Source organism: Pseudonaja textilis, chromosome 3 (genome assembly GCF_049901715.1).
Source record: "Pseudonaja textilis isolate UNSWEBS1 chromosome 3, rPseTex1.2, whole genome shotgun sequence".
Taxonomy (NCBI): Eukaryota; Metazoa; Chordata; class Lepidosauria; order Squamata; family Elapidae; genus Pseudonaja; species Pseudonaja textilis.
This window is the reverse complement of record NC_141992.1, coordinates 86,161,595-86,184,622: the sequence shown is the minus strand read 5'-3', so window position 1 is coordinate 86,184,622 and position 23,028 is coordinate 86,161,595. Positions and strand designations below refer to the sequence as shown.

Here is a 23,028-nt window from a genome sequence, read left to right as displayed (position 1 = left end):
ATCTTCCTCAAACATTTCTATTACTATCAATCTTTCTCTTTTTCAATTAGGCAAAACACTTTTTATGATCTTAGATAGTTAAGCCTTTTAAGTTCTTTTAAATGTTATTTGAAGGTGGTTTTTTTAAAAAAACATTATTTATGTTGTGTCAATTATCCTAACAGTTATTTCAGTTGAAGGTATACTTTGGTTGAAGACCAACAGGTTCTTATACCTGAAACAGTTGCAGTTAACATTTGATGCTCTAGTCTAGAGTCTAGTTGAACCCTTAAAAACCGGATATATGATATCATAATTTCATCCACTTAACCAATAACAGAAAGCTGAATTTTGACATTGAGTGGTAATGCTGAATTTGGAATTTTGAGGGAAAGCTTCAACATAAACATCTGAATTATATGTGATGATAATATTGTGTTAAATCCTGGTCTTGATGAAAAAGGATTCATGTTTTGCTTTAAAAGGTGGGAATTTTAGAAAATGTGGGAAGTTGCCGAAAGAAGAAAGAAACTAAAAGTATTGTTATGCAAAGGGAAACTTACTTGCACAATGTTTGACTTCTGCTTAAAGACGTTAAAATGAATAGATGAGCTAAACTGAAATTATAATAATAAATATTTTGATAATGCAATTTTCAGAATACTGTAACATCCTATTAAATGCTGTGGGTTTTACTTCTCAGGACTGCAGTCTAATTTGAATTGATTGGAGCTTATCCAGTGTCTGCTGACCTCAACAACTGATCTCATGTTGTTGTCATTCTTAGTTAATCTCTGTAGACAGCATGGAGATTTGAGTTTTAACTTTTTGCTGTACTTGCACAAGTCTGGACTGGAACTTCTTTGTCTTCTACCTGGTAAAATAATATCAAGAAACTGCAGTACTAATCCCCGGAAATAGTTTATGCAGGAATTTTTATTCTCTTAAATCTTCCAGTGTTAAAGCAACAAGAAAACATTTAGAATGTCCTTTGGTGGTATCTTATTACACTTGATATAATATGTAAACTGATATTCTTTGATGCCAGCACGTTGCCCATACAGAGAAATCTCTGCACAATTAAATGAAGTTTAAAAAAAAGGAAGAAAAAAAAGAACAAATTAAAAATCATCTCTTCCCTTCCCCCCCATCTGATTAGGATTAAAGTACATTACTCAATTGTTAACACAAATTGGCAATAATACAAAAAATCTACGCTTTACGTTAGTCAAGAAAAATAACTTCATTTGATTACAAAAGGATAAATATACTTTCTTTTTGTCCTACTGCCACTCTTGTACAATAGGGGAGCACTGCGTCAACAGGGCACAGTGCTTCTAAGATATACAAGGATATGACCGGCTTGAGATTTATTGAGTTGGGGCTGGTACACATGTGCATTACTAACATCAGACAAAGAGATCGTTCAACCAACAAAAGGTTACAGAGCAACGTTCACTAAAGCACAGTTGGAAAGAGGAATTAAGGGGCTGAAGCAGGCCAATATGGCAGCTTTGAAACAGATTTCCTTATACCCACAATGCACTGACAGCAAAGAATGCCTCTATTTGGTTGGTCCACACACTGGGAAGAGGTACGGTGGCGCACCAGTTTGAAAGAGCAAGGATTTTTTTGTGGCTTTTTTTTTTGTCATTTCTGTCTTGGATTTCCATTGGGTGGGGGTGGCTACCCAAGCCTTTTTGAACCTGTGTAAGTGCCCGGAGCAGCTGTTGCTGTGTTGAGTAGTTGTAGTAGTATTGGCAGCTGCCTCACTTAAGCTTGAGCCAAGAAGTAACAGTCTTGGTTGGATCAGGCTGTCCACAAGGTATATATATGGCTTAGTTCAAGTCAGGCCTTTTCTTTAGTCTATATATGTGTGAAAATTGTATAATTTCCCCCCCCTTATTTTGAAAATTCTTATCTGCATCTGGTTCTTTCTTTCTTTCTTTCTTTTCTGGACACCTTCCTCTCAAAGCAGTCTGAAGCCGATGTCTCCCAAGCTGCGTAGCTTAAAATATAAAAAGCCCACTCAATCCCAATGGAGCAATTGGTGGTAGTAGAAGTAGCAGGATTTGTATTGATATTGCCCCTTGGCCTGAACTTTCGCTGCAGCCATCTGGATCCACATCACAACTCCGCTTCTCACACAGTACACCAGTATAGCCTTCCGGACACTGGCAGCGTATATTGTTGTGGCATGTCCCTCCATTCTGGCAAATTTGAAGTTCATTGTCACATATGTTTGCTGTAAGTTGGAGTGGGAAAGAAAGAAAAGTATAATCAACATAAGACAACTAGTTAAGGAACACAACGACAAAGTGAAAAGCACTGGCTGTTTTCCTTGAAAGATATTTTAAGAAAGAGGAGTATTAGCAGTACCATTAGTGTGCCCATCAGTAATACATACTAAGGATCCTAACATGGCAACTATTAATTCTACTTTTGGACTCTTACTACCAAGGATGACACAAGTGCTCCTGTGATTTTTCTCTCTCCCCCTAATAACCAATTTAAATACTGTGCAGCTCAACTTGGAGCATCTTGATATGTGTGAGATCATATGTGGTGCCTCAGATCGCAATTCATTTCTACGAAAAGTAGAGGCATAAATAAAATAAATCTCCCTTTGAACCATTTAAAGCAGCCATGTGTTTCCAAAGACACAGGTGGTTGCTCTGAAAGCATTCTGGCTTTTATGCAGCCACCCACTTTGGCACACTGGGATGAATGTTTCAGCTTTCAAAGCATCCATATGGGGCTTGTAAAAGATATGGTGGATTTCATGAGTTGAAGAGAAGTGTTTTGTGGCAACTTTGGGAAGCAATTTGTCTGAATGCTCTACACAAGCCAATCTATGCCACTGGAAGCACAGGTGTCATTATGGGAAAAAGGCCGTTTGTTTGCTTGGATACTCTTGCATACACTGATGATGTCAGACAGGGAAGCCATGATGGTTCCTAAATGGAAAATCGTTTTGACGGAAAGACTTGGCCCTTGTGAATAGTAGCAAATGGATACATTGAAACATCTAATTCTTTAGCCAAGCTGTGCATTTGGACAGTTCAGTCTTGCTAGGATCATTTTACTTTATGCTATAGCTGGCAAATTCCAAATCTCAACATTTTCCTTTTGTCAAGAGCTACCGATGAAAAGTAGAAAGTCAGACAGAACTGTATCTATCCTTCTCCCCGACTTGCCAATTTTCCAGCTATGGAATGTTAACAGTTATCCTTTGAACTGTTACAGCTTTGGAAAGTTGTATTAAAACTATTTCTGATGGTCTTGGCAAGCTTTAAGAACTATCTGGGATGCTCAGAAACTATACCATCAATTTCATAAAAAAGTATCTTTTTTAACACAATCAAAATCAGGTAATTAAGTAATCTTGGGTTCTTGTACGTAGGCCTGTGCTTTCAGTATTGTGCTTATTGATACAGTGTTTGAATCCTTTTGGATTGATATCTTTTTTAATGCATTATAGGATTAATTTGGTCAGGATCCAAGTAATTCTGTACCTCTAAGGAGTGCATATGAAGGTACTGCTTCTAATTCTTTAGCCAAGGTCAAGCAGTTAGAATCAACAATGCCTCTCTATGCCATGATTATTACATTCCCCATTAAAGCCAATATTTGCAGCAAGGAGCACAGAAATCAAACCCATAAAAATGCAGCATCCTGCTGCTGAGAATAAATGAGAAATGAATCCTTCACACAGAGAAGATTTTACGTGTGGAAAAATAAGCTAAAAGCATGAAGTGCAGCAAAGAAAGCATGTGTCCTGATGAAGACTGGTGCAACCAAATATAAAAAGAAAATAGCAAAGCTTTTTTCATAGATCACCTCTACATCTACAAATGTAGATAACAAATCAGAAACACAAAATTTTTATTAACCACGATTTATAGCAGATAGAAATTATCATTCATATAGGTTGACCTCTTTTAATATTCTTCCTTCCTTGTATTCCACCCACCTTTATACACCTTCTGTCGGTCTCATCTAACTTTTTAAAGACACTGATAAGTTGGACTATACAAGCAATCCTGTGTTCACTGGCTTTTCTTCTCAAGGAGTGGATCTAACTCCCGTTACAAATCCCTCCTGAAAGACCTTGGCTAGTTCTTGCAATCTCTTGAAAGAGCTAGCACTGGGCAAAATAGAACAATAGGTAGGTAGATTCCCATGCACTTCCCAGAAAAAAGTCCCAAATTACTTTAGTTTTATTGAGTTTGGCAGAAATAATTTTTATTTGTTTCCACCAAGCTCCACACGCTTCAAAAATTAGGTCAAAATTGAAGCTTGTTCAATTTTAATATTTCCAATTTTCCACTGAAGTTTGTGGTGATTAGGTCTTCCTTAGAAATGCATTATTTTGGTCATAGAGTGGCTTGTAGAATTGGAGCTCTGGCCAGCTCCAGATGCTCTGAAGAAGCTCCTTTTTCTGGAAGGTGTCCAACACAACTGGGATGATCACACAATTTTTCCACTCCTTACTAATCTGCTATTCACCACATTCCTAAGGAAGTATATACCCTTTCCACTTTTAATGGCAATTCCTGAAGAGCTGACAGCTTTATCCTGAGTCATATTGAAAGTAAAAGAGATTGCACAACAGCAGTGCTTGAATGCTCTGGCAGTTGCTTAGAAAAGTGTCTTAGTTGTCTGATGTTGCACTGACTTCTAATTTTCTGCATGCGAATGAGTTGAATAATGATGCCCTTCTACTTCCTCTCCAGTATGCCGTGCCATAATTAATATGAGGGCAACCACCAGGCATCGCTGAAACATGTTCCTTCTTCATCACCTTTCTCTGTGATTCTTTTTATGGTGCCAATGTATTTTTTATGACCCATTGACACGACCACTGAATTGTATCTAGCATTTCGGATCTGCAAATGTCACAACTGCATATTAAGTTATGATAAATGCTGCTCGCTCAGAAAATTGGGCTGATGACTGCCATATGCCTGCATTTTAAGGCAGCACCTACAATGTGCTTAATTGGGCAAATTTATATTGCAAGTATCAGCCAAGGAGTAAAATACGCCATAAACAAATCTGACGAGGTTTCAAGTCTGATAAGTTATGGCAAAAGCGTTAGAAGGAACAAATGTATAAGAAGAAATCAGGCATGGATATTAATTATCTGCGAATCTCTACCTCCATTCACATAAACATGTGTATTATTTGATTACTCATAATTTGATGATTAGCACCCAGTGCTGTATCAACTAATTTTGGAAGAAAGCTGCATTGAATCCAATAATATTTGCATTTTGATAACTGCACTTAGTACCGCAGCCTTAATAGATTGCCTGCTCTGATCTGACTTTATTTTTCTTGTGATATGAGAACTACATTCAGAAAGCACAGAAAACCCTTCTCTTTGAGTAGCTATTAAGTAATTTTGAAGACATGCTTCTGTGGCTTAATAACTGAAATTTCCATTTAAAGCTGCAGTCTGATTAATCATTATTATTCTTCATAATAAACTCCTAAGTAAGTGTATAAAAGACTGCGCTGCGGTATTCTGATTCATGTTCTGGATGTCTGATTTACAGCTGAGTGTTCATTTCATACGTCTTGAGCCTAAGAGAGGTTTTCCAAAATATGTAGCTTAAAGGGAAGAGAACAGGTTTGAAAATAGCAACCATATCTGTATTGTAAATATTGGTTATTCCTGGCTTTAAATAATTAATGATAAACCAACAGCTAATTAAATACTTTTAACTCCAGATGTGATCTTATTTATCTTTGGATCTGGAATGCAAATTGGGATATTTTCACATTTGCCAGTTTATATACGTATTAAATTTAGTTTCACCTTATTTTTATTTGTAAAACTTTTGATTTCTATGCCTATGGACTCAAAGGCATTCTCTACCATACATTAATGTAGCACTTTATCAAAATATAACGTAAGCACCTTAATCATTCATGCCAATACATTTGACTTTCAATAAGGGCAAAATAATTGAAATAGAAACTATCTCAAAGATAAGATCATCATAGAAGTATCAATGGCAGCCTAATCCAGTGTATGATATGCAATTAAGTTTAAGTTATATGTACTAATTGCAGTGTTACTTTAATGCAACATATCTACATCACTCTGATAACTGTAGATTTGTTTTTACTGAGATGTATTAAGGGAACTTTCTATTTTTATTTTTCATTATAGCTGAAAAGCATAAACATAGATGCTAATTATATCCACTTTTTTACAAAAACATTAATATTAAATCCTAGCAGTCTAGGCAGTTTCTTAAATTTCTACCCAGTCTGAAAATTTACCGATGTCATAGAAACATACACGTCTCCCTAAACCTCTAGGGGATAGCATAGCTATAAAAGCAAGAAAACACTTTTCTTTCCTATCAGCTAGCTGAACTTAATGCATTTTATGCCTTTTTTTAATCAGTTATTTACATTTTGGATGGAAGGTTCTACTATTTTGAAAAGGAAATGTCAGTGTGGAAATATAAACAATATATTTTAGTTCTAGTTTTACCTTTGATGTTTGAATGAAAGTCATCAATTAAAAAAAAGCATCTCACAATTATTATTCAATGGAAAAAATATCGTCGTGATTAAAAGAAACAGACTTTCTCACTAAAAAAACCAGAAAAAAATGAAATAGAAATAAAAAGAAGTACAAAGCTATCTTGAATTTAAATGCCACAGCTGGAAGTGATTATTAATTCCAAACCAACACCTTCTTTTTGATAGCTTACCTTGATATAGAAAGATAATAAGTCTGGCAATGCAAGAAACCTCTCATTAGCAATCGCATTAGGCAGAAATATTACTTGGAGATTTCCATCTTTGTGGAAGTGAGAACTTGCTATTGAACAATTTGATCTGTTGGCTATCTTTGATTAGATTAGAATTGATCAAACAAAAGTGAGACTGAAATCTTGCCAGATCACATATGAGAATAGATGAACATACTCATAGATGATAACTAACATTATCCCAGAATGGCCATCAATTAGATCTGGACCAGATCAGTCCATATCTCCATTGCATATCTGTGTTCCAAAATAATTGCAGTTAATTTCTGATTATAAATTGTTTTAGAAAGAAACTCGAATCAAGGTTCCTGTTTACTGACAAAACATTTTGATATGTACTGTTAAAGGTTTGTTCATGGTTATTTATTTTTTTTGCTTTGCTTTTTAAAACAGGTAATTGCTATTCAAGGGGTTTCTGCTGTGTAAATTCAAAATCCCTGAAAGGAACGGTGCACTCCACTGTTTATGGGGAATTTGTAACCCCATGACAATAATTTCAGTGTATGGCGAAGGTTCAGATCTGGTTAGATTTCAAAATGCAAAATTGACTCCAATCATTAAACATCCTTCTCAGAAAGAAAACAGCGAGACCTTCTTTATTGCATTTGTAATATAGAATTACAGCTCTTTCCAAAGACTCGTCTGTTGTTATACTGTTCAGTTAGGCTTTGTGGCTAATTCAATACTTAACCTGATTAAAATATTCTTGACTTTGCATGGCTTTGAATCCAAAGCAGAAATTATGAGAAATTTCTCAAGTTTTTCTGACTCCCAAAATGGGTGCTAAGAAAAGAATGAATGCTCTAGAGCTCTTTTCAACTAAGTGATAATAAAGTACTGGAGACTTCTATGGGTCAAACTCTTCATAGATGCTAAAATAATAATAATAATAATAATAATAATAATCTTCTTCTTCTTCTTCTTCTTCTTCTTCTTCTTCTTCTTCTTCTTCTTCTTCTTCTTCTTCTTCTTCTTCTTCTTCTTCTTCTTCTTCTTCTTCTTCTTCTTCTTCTTCTCCATCATCTGAGTTATAAATACCTTTCATTTTCTAATTAATGACTGTATTATTGTCAGAAAAAAGGCATATGCTGGAGTAAAAACATCTTCCCAGAGCTTCAAGTTCTTTTCAAGATCTTGAGAAGTAAGAACTGATAGGAATGGAGAACCAACTGAAAGGACATGCCAGAATTCTGGAGCATGCTATTTTTGCTTCCAATTATATACCAGAGCTGTACAAAATGATGTACACCGCTGCTTTTTTGTGTCTATGCAAAGAACATTATTTTGAACATCAGGCACACCTCTAAAGTGAGGTATCAACCACCATAAATCTCTACATTATATAGCACTGATGCAAGCTGTCTGCTTGATTGACTTCATAGAATAGAACAGAATAACAGAATTGGAAGGTCTTCTAGTCCAATCCCCGGCTTAGGCAGGAAACCCTATACCACTTCAGACAAATGGTTATCCAATCTCTTCTTTAGAACTTCTAAGGTTGGAGGATTTACAACTTCTGGAGGCAAGTTTCCCCACTGATTAATTGTTCTAACCGTCAGGAAATTTCTCCTTAGTTTTAAGTTGCTTCTTGCTTGACTCCCTCTTCTTTGTGGCAACCTCTGAGATATTGGAACACTGCTATCATGTCACCTCTAGTCCTTCTTTTCTTCTTTTCATACCCAATTCCTGCAATTGTTCTTTATATGTTGTAGCCTCCAGTCCCCTAACCATCTTTCTTGCTCTTCTCTGCACTCTTTCTAGAGTCTCAACATCTTTTTTACATTGTGGTGACCAAAACTGGATGCAGTATTCCAAGTGTGGTCTTAAAAAGGCATTATGAAGTAGTATTAATACTTCCCATGATCTTGATTCTATCCTTCTGTTTATGCAGCTTAGAACTTGTGTTGGCTTTTTTGGCAGGTGCAGCACACTGCTGGCTCATATTTAAATGATTGTCCATTAGGACTCCAAGATCCCTCTCACAATCACCATTATTGAGCAAAGTACCACATATATTGTACAGTAGGGAAGACAAAAGGATACAAGATGGTTGTATGCTATTGTCTTTATGGGGAAAACAGCAACTGAGGAACGGCTGAGCCAGATAAAAGTACAGCCTGGTGCCCTTCAATTCTGTAATATATGCTTCGAATCAGAACATTTAGCAGATCCATAAGGGGACATTTCTTACTTGGTTTCATAATTAACACAGCAGTATAATATCACCTGTTCTAATACAGAGAATGGGATATAAGCAGCTTAACTAATGTAAGCTCTGATTCAATTGTTCATTTCCCTAGGAAGAAGTTATTTAAATCTGAGACTATTTCTTGATCTTATCATGGAAGAAAATCTCAGGGGCCAAAGAGTAATAAATTAGTGGGTAGATCATAGCATTAAATCTGAAAAAGAAGGAAATAATGCTGGTGTATTTATTTATCAACATTTTTCTAGGGCTTATATGATTGTTTTGGTATCCTTGACTTTTCATTTTGTTCCTGAACACATCACATCTTTCACCAGATTTTTTTTTAAAAGCTTTCCACCCTTTTTAAAATTAATTAACATATAAGAACAATAATGCTTTCAGTATCAAAAGGAAACTCAGAATAAAAAATCCTTTAAATATTTTTCTGTAATCATTTTACAATTGAGTCATACATTTTATATGGGAATTTTAGTAAGTCTATTATGTTGTTAACTGCAACCTTTTCATATTTCTTAACATTTCTGTAAAGGTTTTGTCAGCTCCCTTTTTGTGCAAAATCAAATTATCAAATTATAGAATAAAAGCTCTTTTATATTAAATTTGAATGAAAATGTTTCTATTCTCACACTGTAGTAAGTCTTAAAAGATAGAAATATTACGTATATATGATTTACTCTAAACTTTTAGTAAACCAAAAAAAGCAATTTACAACTCTCAAAACAAATAATTATTTATAGAGTATCTGGATAAAAAGACATTTTACAGAACATAATAATAGTTACTTTCTGAAAAAGTGGGAATAATGAACTAAGACCAGTGACCTTTTAAATATACACCAGCCTGGAATTCTTTTTAAAAAAAATAATTTGAGTTAGATTCATGAGTAATTCAATGGCAATGGACCTATAAATAGTACTGTCAATCATCCAGTTGATCAAACAGGTAAAATATATTTAAAATAAACAATTAGACAAACACATTCCTGCAGAATAAATGTAACTTGAAAATAAAAGCTGCTTTTACCTTGATCTACTTAGAAAGAAAAACCTTAATAAATTCAAAGGGGTTATTCCCCGAGCAAATTTTCACAGTACTGTGGCTTGATACAATTAACAATTGTTCAACTGAATTTACCAAATCCAATGGGACTATTTTCAAATCATTGTTCATTGAAAGCATTTATCATACTGAAAGTATTTCTTTGAAGCTATATTAGTGCTCCAGTAAATAAATACTTTTTCTAAAACTTATCTAGCTTTTAGAGATCAAGTAATATATATTTTTTCTGATTAAGTTACTCCAGATCAGGCTGAACGGGGCTTCATCATCCCTTGTAAATCCAATAGACTTTATGTTGTTATAACCCCAGGGGTTCTAAATGACTTTCCATTTTCTCATTTAGATATTTTTCATGTGATGAATCTAACCTGCAGGTTTGAAAACACAATTCTTTCTGATTAGTGGAAGAGGTGTACATAAGTCTCATAGTACTTGGGGACAAGGAAACAAAAATTATTCCCCCCCCCCCAAGATTTTTATGCCCCCATAAAAATTATGATGGCATATCGACAATTTCTGTGATATGTAACAGCAAAAACACAAGTTCCTATGGATATTGGAAGAACAAAACCAAACAAACAAACCCTCCCACAATATGCTGAAAAAAAATCTGAGGGAGAAAGAAATAGATTTCAACATAGCACAAAAGAATGATTTTCTGTGTTATCCAAATATTGTTCTGGCCAGAATGATTAGAAGATGACAAGAAATTGCTTTCTAAAATGGCTGAAATTGAAAACAAATCCAGGATTAGTAATTTAAGAATTACTATTGTTTCAGAGGGAATGGAGTCTTTAGAGGGGGAAAATGGTTAAGAGCTCATAAAGTTTGATTTAGAACAACACTTTCAGAGAGAAAATTATTAGGGATGAGAAAAAAAAAGTTCTCAACTTTAACTTTGCCATAAACCTTTGTTATTGCCCTAGACTATAACTCAGTCCATTATTAAGATCCAAAGGATGCTTTAGTAACCCGAGGGGCACAATCAAAGTTGAGAAGTCTAGTGAAAGCAGTCAATGCGAAAATCAATTTCAAAGACATGAAGCTGGTAATAAGAGGCAGAATCAGCTCAGCATGTTTAGCTTACAGATAAGAAAGTGAAAATGAAGGGAAAATCAGAATGTTTAAATAGGATGCCCATAATAGAGCACAAATGTTTTTCTATGTAGTAAAATCTTTAAAATGCTTACAATTTCAAAATAATATAAGGACGAAAAAGTATTCACAAGTAGCTATGTATAAAAATAATTCTGTGAATGGACAGAAACATTCAAGAAGTATTTCAGAACTTCAGGTTGCTTCCGACATTAGATTTAAGAGCAGGATTAAATAATAGCAATATAATAGCATTTACACATATATGCTGCCACATTGTGCTTTACAGCACTCTCTGAGCAGTTTACAAATGTCAGCCTATTGCCTCCAACAATTTGGGTCCTCATTTTACTGACCTTGGAAAGATGGAAGTCTGAGTCAATCTTGACCTCCATCAGGATCAAACAGGCTGTTTGCTGGATTTTGCCTGCAATACTGCAGTCTAACCACCATGCACCACAGCTCCTTAAGTAACAGACATTTCATTCACTGTCACTCTGATTTCAATACGTTTAATTAAGTCCCAATGCTAGAGTTCAATAGGGAAGATGATTGTACTACTCCCTTAGCATGAACTCAGTAGACTGAGATACATAATGCTTTGAAAGCCTTATTATTGCCTTTAATTTCAACTAGGCTTGATGTATTTGAATAATATCTGAACATGTGATGCCACTATATGCCACGCAATCTGGTCTTATTCATTAACCTTGGAACATGACAACCCAGTTCCAAAGACAGAACAATACATGCGTGACTAAACATACATCAGATGATGCCGGTTTTCCTGCTTCTGCTTTTGAGTCCTAATACCATTCCTGCTATCAATCATTTGGGTTTTGTTTGATCTTTGAGTATTAGATGAAGAATATGTACTGAGATAATGGAATGTGGATTAGATCAACACAACTTTTCCTTCTGATTTGTAAGGAAAAATATAAAGAGTCCTGGAGCAGTATGCAAGTAGTCTTACAATGCAAGGGGGTCTAGTGGTGACTGCATAGCAAGATGTGTTTTCTTATTGCTACTTAATTAGGAATGTGCTCACTTTTTTGAAAAAAATAATTATGACTTTGTTGAAGGAATACACTTGTCTAATACTATTTCTCGGAAACTATACTATTTTAGATGAAATTTAAACCTGCTGAGATATACATACTTATGCTCTACTTATTTTAATAAGTCAATTCAATCGATCCACCGAATGAGTTGAGTCTCCTCTAAAAATTTTGTGTATTGACATTCTAAAAAAAAAAATATGGAAACAATTATTCAACTTTTGAGTTGCAAAAGGATGTTTTTTTAGACCTCTACTTGCACACAATGAGAAACATCTTACATTGTTTCTGTCTTAATCATGTGAAATGGAATTTTAATTACCACTTCTCTATTGTTATACAGAAAGGGAGATTTCAAGTTAATTCTATCTTTTCATGTTGCTGTGATTTTGATTAAGAAAAAGTGAGCAGCTGGAGGGAGGGTTTGACACTTTGGACAACATTCTGCTCCATTCGTAGTTGGAAATTACTTTTTTAAAAAATGTCTAGGCTGTAGCTTATATAATATAAAAGGGAAAAGGGAAATGTGAATAGAATTTCAACTGCGGTATCATGAGTAGAATTTTTTTTTCAACACCACTGAATTAAATTAAACAGTGTGTCTGTGTTTGCTTTTTATTTTAGGAGGAAAACATAACTAACCACAGTATAATCCTCTTCCAAAGACAGAAAAATAAATGCATGCACATGTCTAAACATGCATCAGATGATGCCTGTTCTCTCTGCTGATTGGGTGACTTCATCATTTTTGACTGATCATTTTTAATATTAGTTTAGCTTCCAGAACAATACAACTAATATGCAGATGGATTTAAAAAATTTTAAAAAATGAATTACATTATGAATAACGTAATAAAATAAAAAACAAAATATGATTTCTTCTTTAAGGTGTACATGAGTTAGAACTCACTGATATGACATCATAAAAAGGAATCACATCATCTCTATAAGATCTAATCGCAGGATAGGTAAGTTGGAATTCTCCAGACAGGCTTGATGAAAATGGGATTCCAAAATATTTGATAACATCAAATAGCCTTTTCTTCCTCTAAAACAGGGCTGTCAAACTGGTGGCCGATGGGCTGGATGCATCACATACAGGCCATGCCCCATCCCAGCTCCACGGAAAAAAAAACATTGTGAAACATCATGTGATGCTGCAGGTTTGACACCTATGCTCTAAAACGACAAATACAGGGATAGGCAAATATAAAATACCATGAATACCAGATATATTGTGTGAGCTGGTATAAAGAAGGGAGATTAAATGAAATTAACTTATAATAGAGCAACGTAGAGATATAATTGTGCTACTCTAAAATACCTAAACCACGTAAAGAGTAGTCAAGGTCCAAATCTGGCCAACAGTTCTTAATTCATGTCATAGATTAACATGCAATCTAACATTAAAATGGACTACCCTTGAAGACTGTCTAGAGAATTCAGCTGGTACAGATGATGTAGTGAGGGCAGGAAGGTGTACCGCATTGGCTATCAGTTTGCTTCCGGGTCAAATTAAAAATGCTGGTTTTAGCTTTTAAAGCCCTTCATGGCATGATTAACTGATGGATTGCCTCTCCCCGGTTATTTCAGCCCACCCCATTAGACCCGGCAGAGAAAGCATGCTGAGGATACCATCAGCTGCAACCTGCATTTGCTTTTGATGAGACAGGAAGTTATACCAATTTCATAAATAAATAAATAAAACAAACTTTTACAAACGAATCAAGGAATATACAGGTAGTCCCCAACACACGACCACAATTGAGCCCACAATTTCTGTTGCTAACAGAGACATTGATTAAATGGTTTTGCCCCAACTTATGATGAGTGGTGGGATTCAAATTTTTTTGCTACCAGTTCTGTGGGTGTGATATGGTTAGGTGAGCATGGCTTGGTGGGCGTGGCAGCGGAAGGATACTACAAAATCCCATTCCCTCCTCACCCCACTAATCTGCTTTCTAGCTCCGTTCTCCTGTGCAGGGCAACAAAAGAAGACCCAGCCGATCAGCGGGGATTCAGGAGGCAGTGAATAGATGGGGGTGGAGCCAGTCAGAGGTGGTCTTTGCTGGTTCTCTGAACTACTCAAAATTTCGGCTACAAGTTCTCCAGAACTAGTCAGAACCTGCTCTCAGGCCATGGAAGCTTTATGGGTGGGAATTGAAATGATGCAAGAAATACGGGAGAAATAGGCAAATGGGGATGGTTGCAGAGCCTCTGCGGTATTACCTCTGCTTATAACCTTTCTTGCCACAGTTGTTAAGTGAATCACCGCAGTTGTTAAATTAGTAACAGGATTGTTAAGTAAATCTATCTTCCCTGTTAACTTTGCTTGTTAGAAGTTCACAAAAAGTGATCACATGACTCTAGGACACTGCAACTGTCATCAATTAGTAAGTTGCCAAGTGTCTTAACTTGGATCATGTGACCACGGGGATGCTGCAATGGCCATAAGTGTGAAAAATGGGCCTAACTCACTTTTTTCAGTGCCGTTCTAACTTTGAACGGTCAGTAAACAAACTGACGTAAGTCGAGGATTACCTGTACAATGTTTCAAGGTTTCTACTTGTTTCTAATATCTATAAAAATAAGAACTGACATAGATACTAATATATGCTTCCCTTCGCATAATTTATAATAAGCTGCTAAATACATCATGTGTGCTTCCTCGCCTGCGATTCCTATTAAAGATTCTGAACAATGACTGTAATAATATGTATTATGGTGTCACTGACCTGCATAGCTTAGGAAAGGAATTAATCATGGAAATCTTGAAGTCTAGCGAACGTGTACTGAGTAGACAAGCTCTCCAATCCAAATAAACTAAAATATCTGCTTTTCTCTCTAGATGTCTTTAATTATTGGTTTGTAGAATGAGAAGACTGCAGCATTTGAAGAACTCCAAATCTGTTTCTTTAGTACTTCTAATATATAGTGGTAGCTGGGTTATTAATTAATCATCATTAGTTGGCTCTGAGAGATGCAATGAGTATCTAAAATGATGAGTACCAAAAAATTTTTACAGTAAGGAATAATGTAGTGAGTCAGAAGGCAGCCGACACCAAAAAGTTGTAGCTTGTGCACTGAGTACCAAGCAAACTATGAATATCGGGACAAAATGTTCATGTCATAATATGTTGAGTACCAAGGTACATGTGAATGTCTAAGCAAATACTTTCAAAACTTTTGGTTAAGTCTGATAAAACACCAGCATTTGAAAAAAATCAGAGGTGGTCACAATGGAAATGTAAGTAATAATGAATCAACAAATAAACAGCTAAACTGAATAATTAAAAGCAATAAACAATATAATATAACAAATACTAAAATAAGTCCTTAATGACTTTCCCAACAAAGTGAAAAGATTTAGGCTGTGGCTTTAAACTGTTAAGTTTATGTAAGTTGAACCATTTGGGGGTAATAATTTGATAAACATAAAATCTTAAATAAATTTATGAGGAAACTTGCTTCACTTTTAAGTGTGCAACACCAAACTTCTCACAGGAATAGCTAATAGACAGATTGAAATGGGAGATTAAAAGGAATTGGCAACATGAATGCCCCATAATGTGTTGCTGTATCCCAAATAACATTTAATATTAATGGAAGAATTAATGTTATTTCTTAATTTGGGCTAATTGTCTATTTTTGTTTTTTTGTTTTGCTTTTTTAATTGATGAATTAAACAGAAGCAGTACTATAGAAGAAGGGAGGTGGTATTTCTCAAGCTGGTAGTGATATCTAGGAACATATAGAGGAGGCCAACTGATCCACAGAAATTATTATGAGAAATTGCATTATTGTAGGAGCCTTTCCAAAACAAATCTGGAGGGTGTTTTTGAGGGCCTACCTGATTGTTGCTCTGGCTAGGACTACCTAGTCAGTAAAAATCCAAGTGACTAGAAGGTGGCACTAAAAAGCTAAAATGCATTTTATCTAGTTCTAGTGGGTTCCATTTAGGGTGAGAGGGCAGACAAGATGGAAGATAAGAATGATTGCAATGGGCAAGACAGAAATAAACCTGAAACTCAGCTGCTGCTGTACAATAATCACCTGTATGTGCAACACAATACAAGCCATTCTGTGCAACAGCATGTAAGGAATAAGATGTCAACTCCCAAATCAACTCTTCAGTAATGTTAGAGGATGCAATTTGACTTTGGATAAACAGTTATTAAGGCCATGTTTGATATTTGGAAAAAAAATCTTGGCAGTTTTCTGGGTCCAAAAGTCAAACGATGGAAAAGTATATAATAAAAGTGTCTGCATTTGGATGGATGACAGTCTGGTTTGGTTGAATAATAGAATGGTACTGGATTTTACTCCTAGACAATAGTCTATTCCCAGTAAATTGCACTGAATTCAATGTAACTCATATGGAGTGAAGCACATAAAAGTATGCTTGTTGGGCTTAATGAAATGGACCGATCTATCTTTCAAACAAACCTCTTATTCTCTTAAATCCAATCTTATTTCTTAGAGACAACACAGTCAAACTGTCTTTTAACAGAGAATCGTTTTTAAAGCTCCCCCTCCACACATGCTTAAAGTTTTGGCAGAAGCATCTTTAAAGAGTAAAAGAAAAGTTTATTTTGAGACACTAAACTGGATTATCTGCCAAATTTACTACAGTGCAGCATCTCATTAACCAAACACCCTGCTGAATCATCGCCTGCTGACAGATTTCTTTTAATGAGAATGGAGTGTGTGTATTTCTGCTCTCAACCTGCTCTTCTGACCAAAATCTATGCATCATTTTGTATATATGATAATGGGATACCAACTGGAGACCTGTGTTCGTTATCACGACTGGGGGTAGAAGGACGAAATTGCTAGTTTTTACTTATATCTGGAACTGTTAGCGTCTGATGCACAAAAAAGCAGTTGTTTTTTATATTCATGCAGCCAAATCTTAAATATTTTTATAGAGCGATAAGACATTGAGCTCATAGGACTTAAATGTAAAATGTTAATAAGACTGCAACATTATTTTTTCTTGCATCTTGGCAACCATATTCCTCTAGGTATTGAAATAATCCTGAGAAAAGATAGTAAAGAGATCCAGACTGCAATTCACTGATTTCTAAACAGACCCGTGTTTAAGGTTGCCTTGACAGTAACTTGCACATTAATTTCTCCCGCAGCTTCAATTTTTCCAATTGCTCAAACGTAAGATGTATGGTTTGTTTTGAATGCACCATTTAACATATTACACTTTGGACTACTTTCACCAGAAATTCAAATTAAACACGCCTGTGTTCTCTTACATGTTTTTGTTTTTCTTCAGCAAGAGCTATGGGAAAGCACAAGTGTATTTCAGATCTCATATTTACTTGAATAGAGTGTATTTCCCCCCCCGCCCCACTCTCTCCAATAATTTTGTTTGAAGTGTACATGTTGTAAATGAGATAAAAAATAAAAGGGGAGAATGTTTCATACTTTCAGAATAGAAGCAGACATGCTTTAAAGGAAAAAGCTACTTCTGCCTTATTGAAATGAAGGAATTAGAAAAGTATGGTTGGAATACACTGATGAAGATCGTCATCCTTGGTCCCTGGACTTGACATACAGTTTTTGTGTTCTTAGTGAAGCAGAAACAATGACAACAGCTTCTTATCCTTTCCTTTCAATGCAAGCAGCCATCCTCTCTTTCCCTTCCAGTCCCCCCCTCTTTTTTTCATTCTCCCTATCTCCATCTCAGTTTGTCCAATCTCCTCTTCCTCCCTTTCTCTTTTTCTACAGTGCAAAAAGGAGATGCCTCCGTTTCTGCCCAAGAAAGGTTTGTGTGTGGAGCTGCAGATGTGAACTTATATTCATTTTAGAAGGATGATTCTTCATTTTACAGTCAAGTTAGTGACTGCAACCAGCAGTTATTAACTCAGTTAATATTAATTTATGTTGTGGCCCTGGCCTTTTTGAAGCATGGAATCAAATTGATGGGCGTGCATGCAAAATCTCCAATTCGGTGGCAGCTGGAATTGTCAACCCTTGGTGGACAAATGGGGAATTTATTCACTAGTCCAACTCTGGCCTTTGCTTGCTTCCAGTTTTGGTTAGGGGACAAAATAATCACATTTGGGATTCTACTTCTGTAAGACAAATAATGTAACATTTTTTTGCAAGATTTATAGTGCAGTTTTTGCTCTTATTAATTCCTTCCCCATCAAGACACTAGACAGTATTGAGGAGCTGAAGTCCAAGGATCGTTATAAAGAGGATTCTATGATCACCTTGGCCCAACTCATTTCATTTTTATTTCTGTAGCATTCTGCCTACCCCAGTCCTTATCAAGCAGTACAGTGAAATTTTTAAAACTAGCATTAAATGTAAATACCATATTAAAAGAACATTTGCTTTGCTGAATTACAATAATAAGCATGGCCAAATTCAAAGAAAAAAACAACCAAACATTTCCCAGAGAAAAAAAATCAAACTCTCTCTTGTGCCTCTTTAAAATTCTGCTGCTGAATTCTCTCATAATAATTTAACTTAATCATCCTACTTTTATTTAATATTCGTGTAAATTAGTTTATTTGCCAGTCGCGGTTCCGGAGTCATACATACCATTATTTTTTTTGCATCCTGTCCTAAGCTAATGAGCGAACTAATGAATTCAAGCACAGCTTATAGGTAAAGGATGTTTTCAGTGGGTAGGAAAACATTTTCAAGGAGGCTTCTCACCTGTCATTCTACGTGGGTGCTGGGCCTGCTTGCATGTGCTCTCAAATGAGCAATGAATAATTCATTTCCATTAATGACATGATAAGCTTTCCCTACAGTTGATCTGCAGTCAAACACAGACTAAAACGGCCATTGCTATCAAGCAGTATGTTTTATTTTATGTGCAAAAAAAGAAGTCTCTATTTCTTTGTAAGCTCATTTTACATTTTTATTCTAAGCTGTTGCTGATATAGGTATATCCTGTATCCTGTTGCTGATACAGCTTTAAAGTATTAAAATATTTATTACTCAGACATCAAGTGTTACCTATTTAAATATTACAAACACCCTAAAAAATAAAGAGGCTACTTGTTTAATTTTTTCATGAAGTTCTTAATATACTAGAAACTGCCAGTTATTCCCATGTATCATTGATAAAGTTGATAAAGAAAGCAGCCTTTGAGTATCTATTTTGTAATGATGTGTTAATCACCCTTGGGATTCTCCAAACTATTATTTTAATGGAGAAAAATTGTAAATGTATATAGTGCAATGTTGTGGTATGTTTGTGAATATTTATTTCTGTGCTGAATAAAATTTTGTGTAGGTCTATCAAACGTCTAAAATAATGGTATTCAGTCTTCAGACAATTCCTATAAACTTCTACTCAGCATTGCTACTGTGGAACTTAGAATTCTGGAAAGCACTAATGTAGAACTACCTTGGAAAAAAATAGTATTAGAAAACTATCAGTGCACACATGCAATCATGTGTGTATCAATAATATAGTTTATTTGTTCTCCACATACAAATAAACATTTATGGGGATATTGTCAAATAGGACTGAAATTCTGTGCTTACTGTTCATCCTTTGTCACAGGTCCCTGAAACTGACACAAAGGACAGAGAGAGAGAGAGAGAGGGAGGGAGGGAGGGAGGGAGAGAGAGAGAGAGAGAGAGAGAGAGAGAGAGAGAGAGAGAGAGAAACATTCAGAAGCTTATGCTTTGCATGAATTCAAGTTTGCCCACATATTCTGTAGATCACAGAAGTAGTTGTCTGCCTGATGACAGGAGCATGCTACAATTGTATACTGACCATCATCCTTTCAAAAGGCTAACAATTTGCTTATCAGTTCTTTACAATGGCTTAATCTATGTAATGAGTACAGACTTGTGATTCTGTATTATTCATGACTCATTGTAGGTAAAAAAAAAATTGAAGAAAGGAAAATGTCTCTCTATTGCACAGAAAACGCAAGTATGGTGGCTTATCACAATCATTAGATTGCTCATCTCCAAGACTGGGTGTAGAGAACAAGACGTGGAACCAACACAAAGCTTCAGATAAAGTCAGAAGGGTAGGTGGGCAAAATAATAAATAAAGCTAAAATGTGTAATTTAATATCAGGCCTGGATGCCCATTTTTCTTGATAGTCACAATACTTATTTCTTTAACATCGGAAGGAAGAGTTGGGTACTTTGTATTAAACTTGGGCTGTTGATCAAGCCCATCTCAAAATCTATAGATATCTGATTCAAACCCCAACCTTTTTGTTACTGGGATATAGTATCAAGGACACAAGGTGCCCATATCACCAATCTGTATAAAAATATTTTTAAATAAGCAAAATCTAGCTTATTTGGCTATTCTGATAAATGTATTTCAAGGTCTCAGGCAGGAAAGTATCTTCCTCACTTCAGTAAACTGAGATTACCCTAATGAGTTGAAGAATGACTTACCCTGTAGCAGAATATGGTGTCATCTAAAGTGGACAAGAGAAGGACACAAATAAATTTATGTTTATTCCTAATCTGTACTTGGATAGACCTAAAAAAAATCCACTCTGCCTTTACTGCAATGATGTCATCTGGTTATTGTATTTTAGTATGGTATAACCCATTATCTCACTCATGATTGAACTTAGCGCAGTAAAGTTGACAGATGACATTGTAGAAAACTGATATTTATAATTCACTTAAGTTCTATAGTACTGCTTCATTGGCTCAGACATGCATTCCTCCTAGGCTAGAGTCAACTTAATGAACCAGCCTATGGGGCATATTTTGCAGTCAAACTGGCATTAAGCCATCATATAATAACTTCCATTAACTCTGTCTTCATTTGAAAATGTAATACCACTTGATCAAACCTCAAGTACAACTTTGGGGTACAATCATAGTAGATAATTCAGCTGCCAGATCTTCTTAGGACAACATCTTGGATAATTATGTTCCTGTTGACTTAGGTTGTAATGGGCTAATAAAAATTCAATTTTCACATAATAAAAACTGCTTCATTAATTTGATTCTTAGCTAAATAAATTAAGGTTGCTATTATTTACAAAGAGATCAACTGGAAAATAACTTCTATCAAACAAACCTATAACATTGTTTTAAGGATTATTATTTAAACAGAGAGAGCTGGGTACTTTAATGGACCATCATGTTTACTATATTTATTTCCTATAAAGTTCTCTATTCCTTTTCAATGTGTACATAAAATACTTTAACAATGTATAATTAACATCTTTATGTTTATTTGTACTATGTGTGTGTGTGTGTGTGTGTGTGTGTGTGTGTGTGTGTGTGTGTATGTCTCACCTGTATCTACAAAAACAGACCCAAAAGAGTTAACTGCACTGTTTCCCAGCTCTTGGCAGTCTTCCCGGAATCTGTCTGGCAATTCGGAATTGTCCATAAATCACAACGGCTGCTTCAAACATATTCTTTCGAATCCACAAAGCACTTTGCTCCAAGCAAAGATTGAGAGTCAGCACGCCTCCTTAAATCCCCTGGATGGGCGTGTCAGTCTCTCTAATCAATGCCTGGCTTGACGTCTCCTTTCAAATTGTGATTGACGTTTCAATCTTCTCCTAGTCCTAGCATCAAGCCAACATCCGTCAGTCTCTCCCTCGCTCGAAGCCTCTGGCTCATTTTGTGGATCATTCTTAAGTTTTTGCGGGTACTTACATGTATGGTATTCAGCTTTGTTCAGGTATTTTCCCACGCCATTATAGTTGTGCTTTTAAAGTTGTAGCAATGTTTTGGCAGAATCTCATCTGCCATCATCAGGCTTCTGTATTGTGTTTAACAAATGATGGCAGATGAGATTCTGCCAAATCGTTGCTGCAACTTTAAAAGCACAACTACAATGACGTGGGAAAATACCCGAACAAAACTGAATACTATACATACATACATACATATATACATACATACATACATACATACATTATTTGTACCATATAGGATAAGCCAGTGGTTGCCAACCAGTGGGCTGGGGACCACTGGTGGTCCGCGAGAAAATTCTGGTGGACCGCAGAGAAATGTCACCCTCAAAGCACGTCGCAAAGCAATTAATCTAGGCTGTGTGAGAACACAAGGCTGCACCACCCACATGGCCCGTGGGAGCACAAGGCTTGTATTGCTTGCACTGCGAACAACATGAGGTAGTGAGGGGAGGGGGGAAAGGGTGGAGGGGGGGACTTGCCCCACGTGCCTGGCCTGGCCACCAGGCTGCTTCTTTCTTCTTCTGCTTTTGGCTGCACGCAAGGAAAGCCGCAAAAGTCTTTCTTTCTCTCCCCAAACTCCACCAGAAATGAATCTTTGGGACCCTGCAAAGCATCCTGCTCCAAGAGGCTGCACCAGTCCAATGAGTCTCACAAAGACTCATTTCTGGCAGAGTTTGGGGGAGAGAAAGAAAGTCCTCTGCTGCTTCTGCTGCTTTCCTTGCATGAAGTCAAAAGTCTCTCTCTCTCCCTCTTCCCCCCGAGAACGGAGCTGGAGATGGTATCCTGCGATTCCAAATAAAGAATAATGGATCGGTAGGAAAACGGGGTGGGGAATTTTCCTGCAGATTTTTGGGGGGATTTTCCCAGGGTCTCTGGTCCGTGGGATTTAAAATTATGAGTTTGGTGGTCCCTGAGGTCCAAAAGGTTGGCAACCCCTGGGACATGAAGTACAGTATAAGCCAAAAAAAAAAAAAAAAAAAGGACAGGAAGAAGATGGAAAGATATTTAGCTTACACTATTTTATTCACCATATATGTCCCTGTAATTCTATCCTTACAGCCTATCCTCACTTCCACCACTTTCATATAGATAATTCTCATTTAGTGACAATAATGTTATTGTTAAGCAAAGTGGTCACTAAATGAAAACTGCAACTGTGTTTA

General features: G+C 36.0%; 1 protein-coding gene across 8 annotated transcripts in view; it reads right to left on the bottom strand.

Annotated features, from left to right (window-relative positions):
- Positions 1 to 897: 897 nt before the first annotated feature.
- NTNG1 (netrin G1) overlaps positions 898 to 23,028 on the bottom strand; it is a 261,099-nt gene continuing 238,968 nt past the window's right edge. For all 8 annotated transcript variants that reach the window (XM_087930280.1, XM_087930276.1, XM_087930275.1 and 5 more), the window contains one exon: positions 898 to 2,224. In XM_087930280.1, coding sequence (XP_087786406.1) covers positions 1,989 to 2,224 — 236 coding nt within the window. In that variant the 3' untranslated portion in view covers positions 898 to 1,988. The remainder of the gene's footprint in view (positions 2,225 to 23,028) is intronic.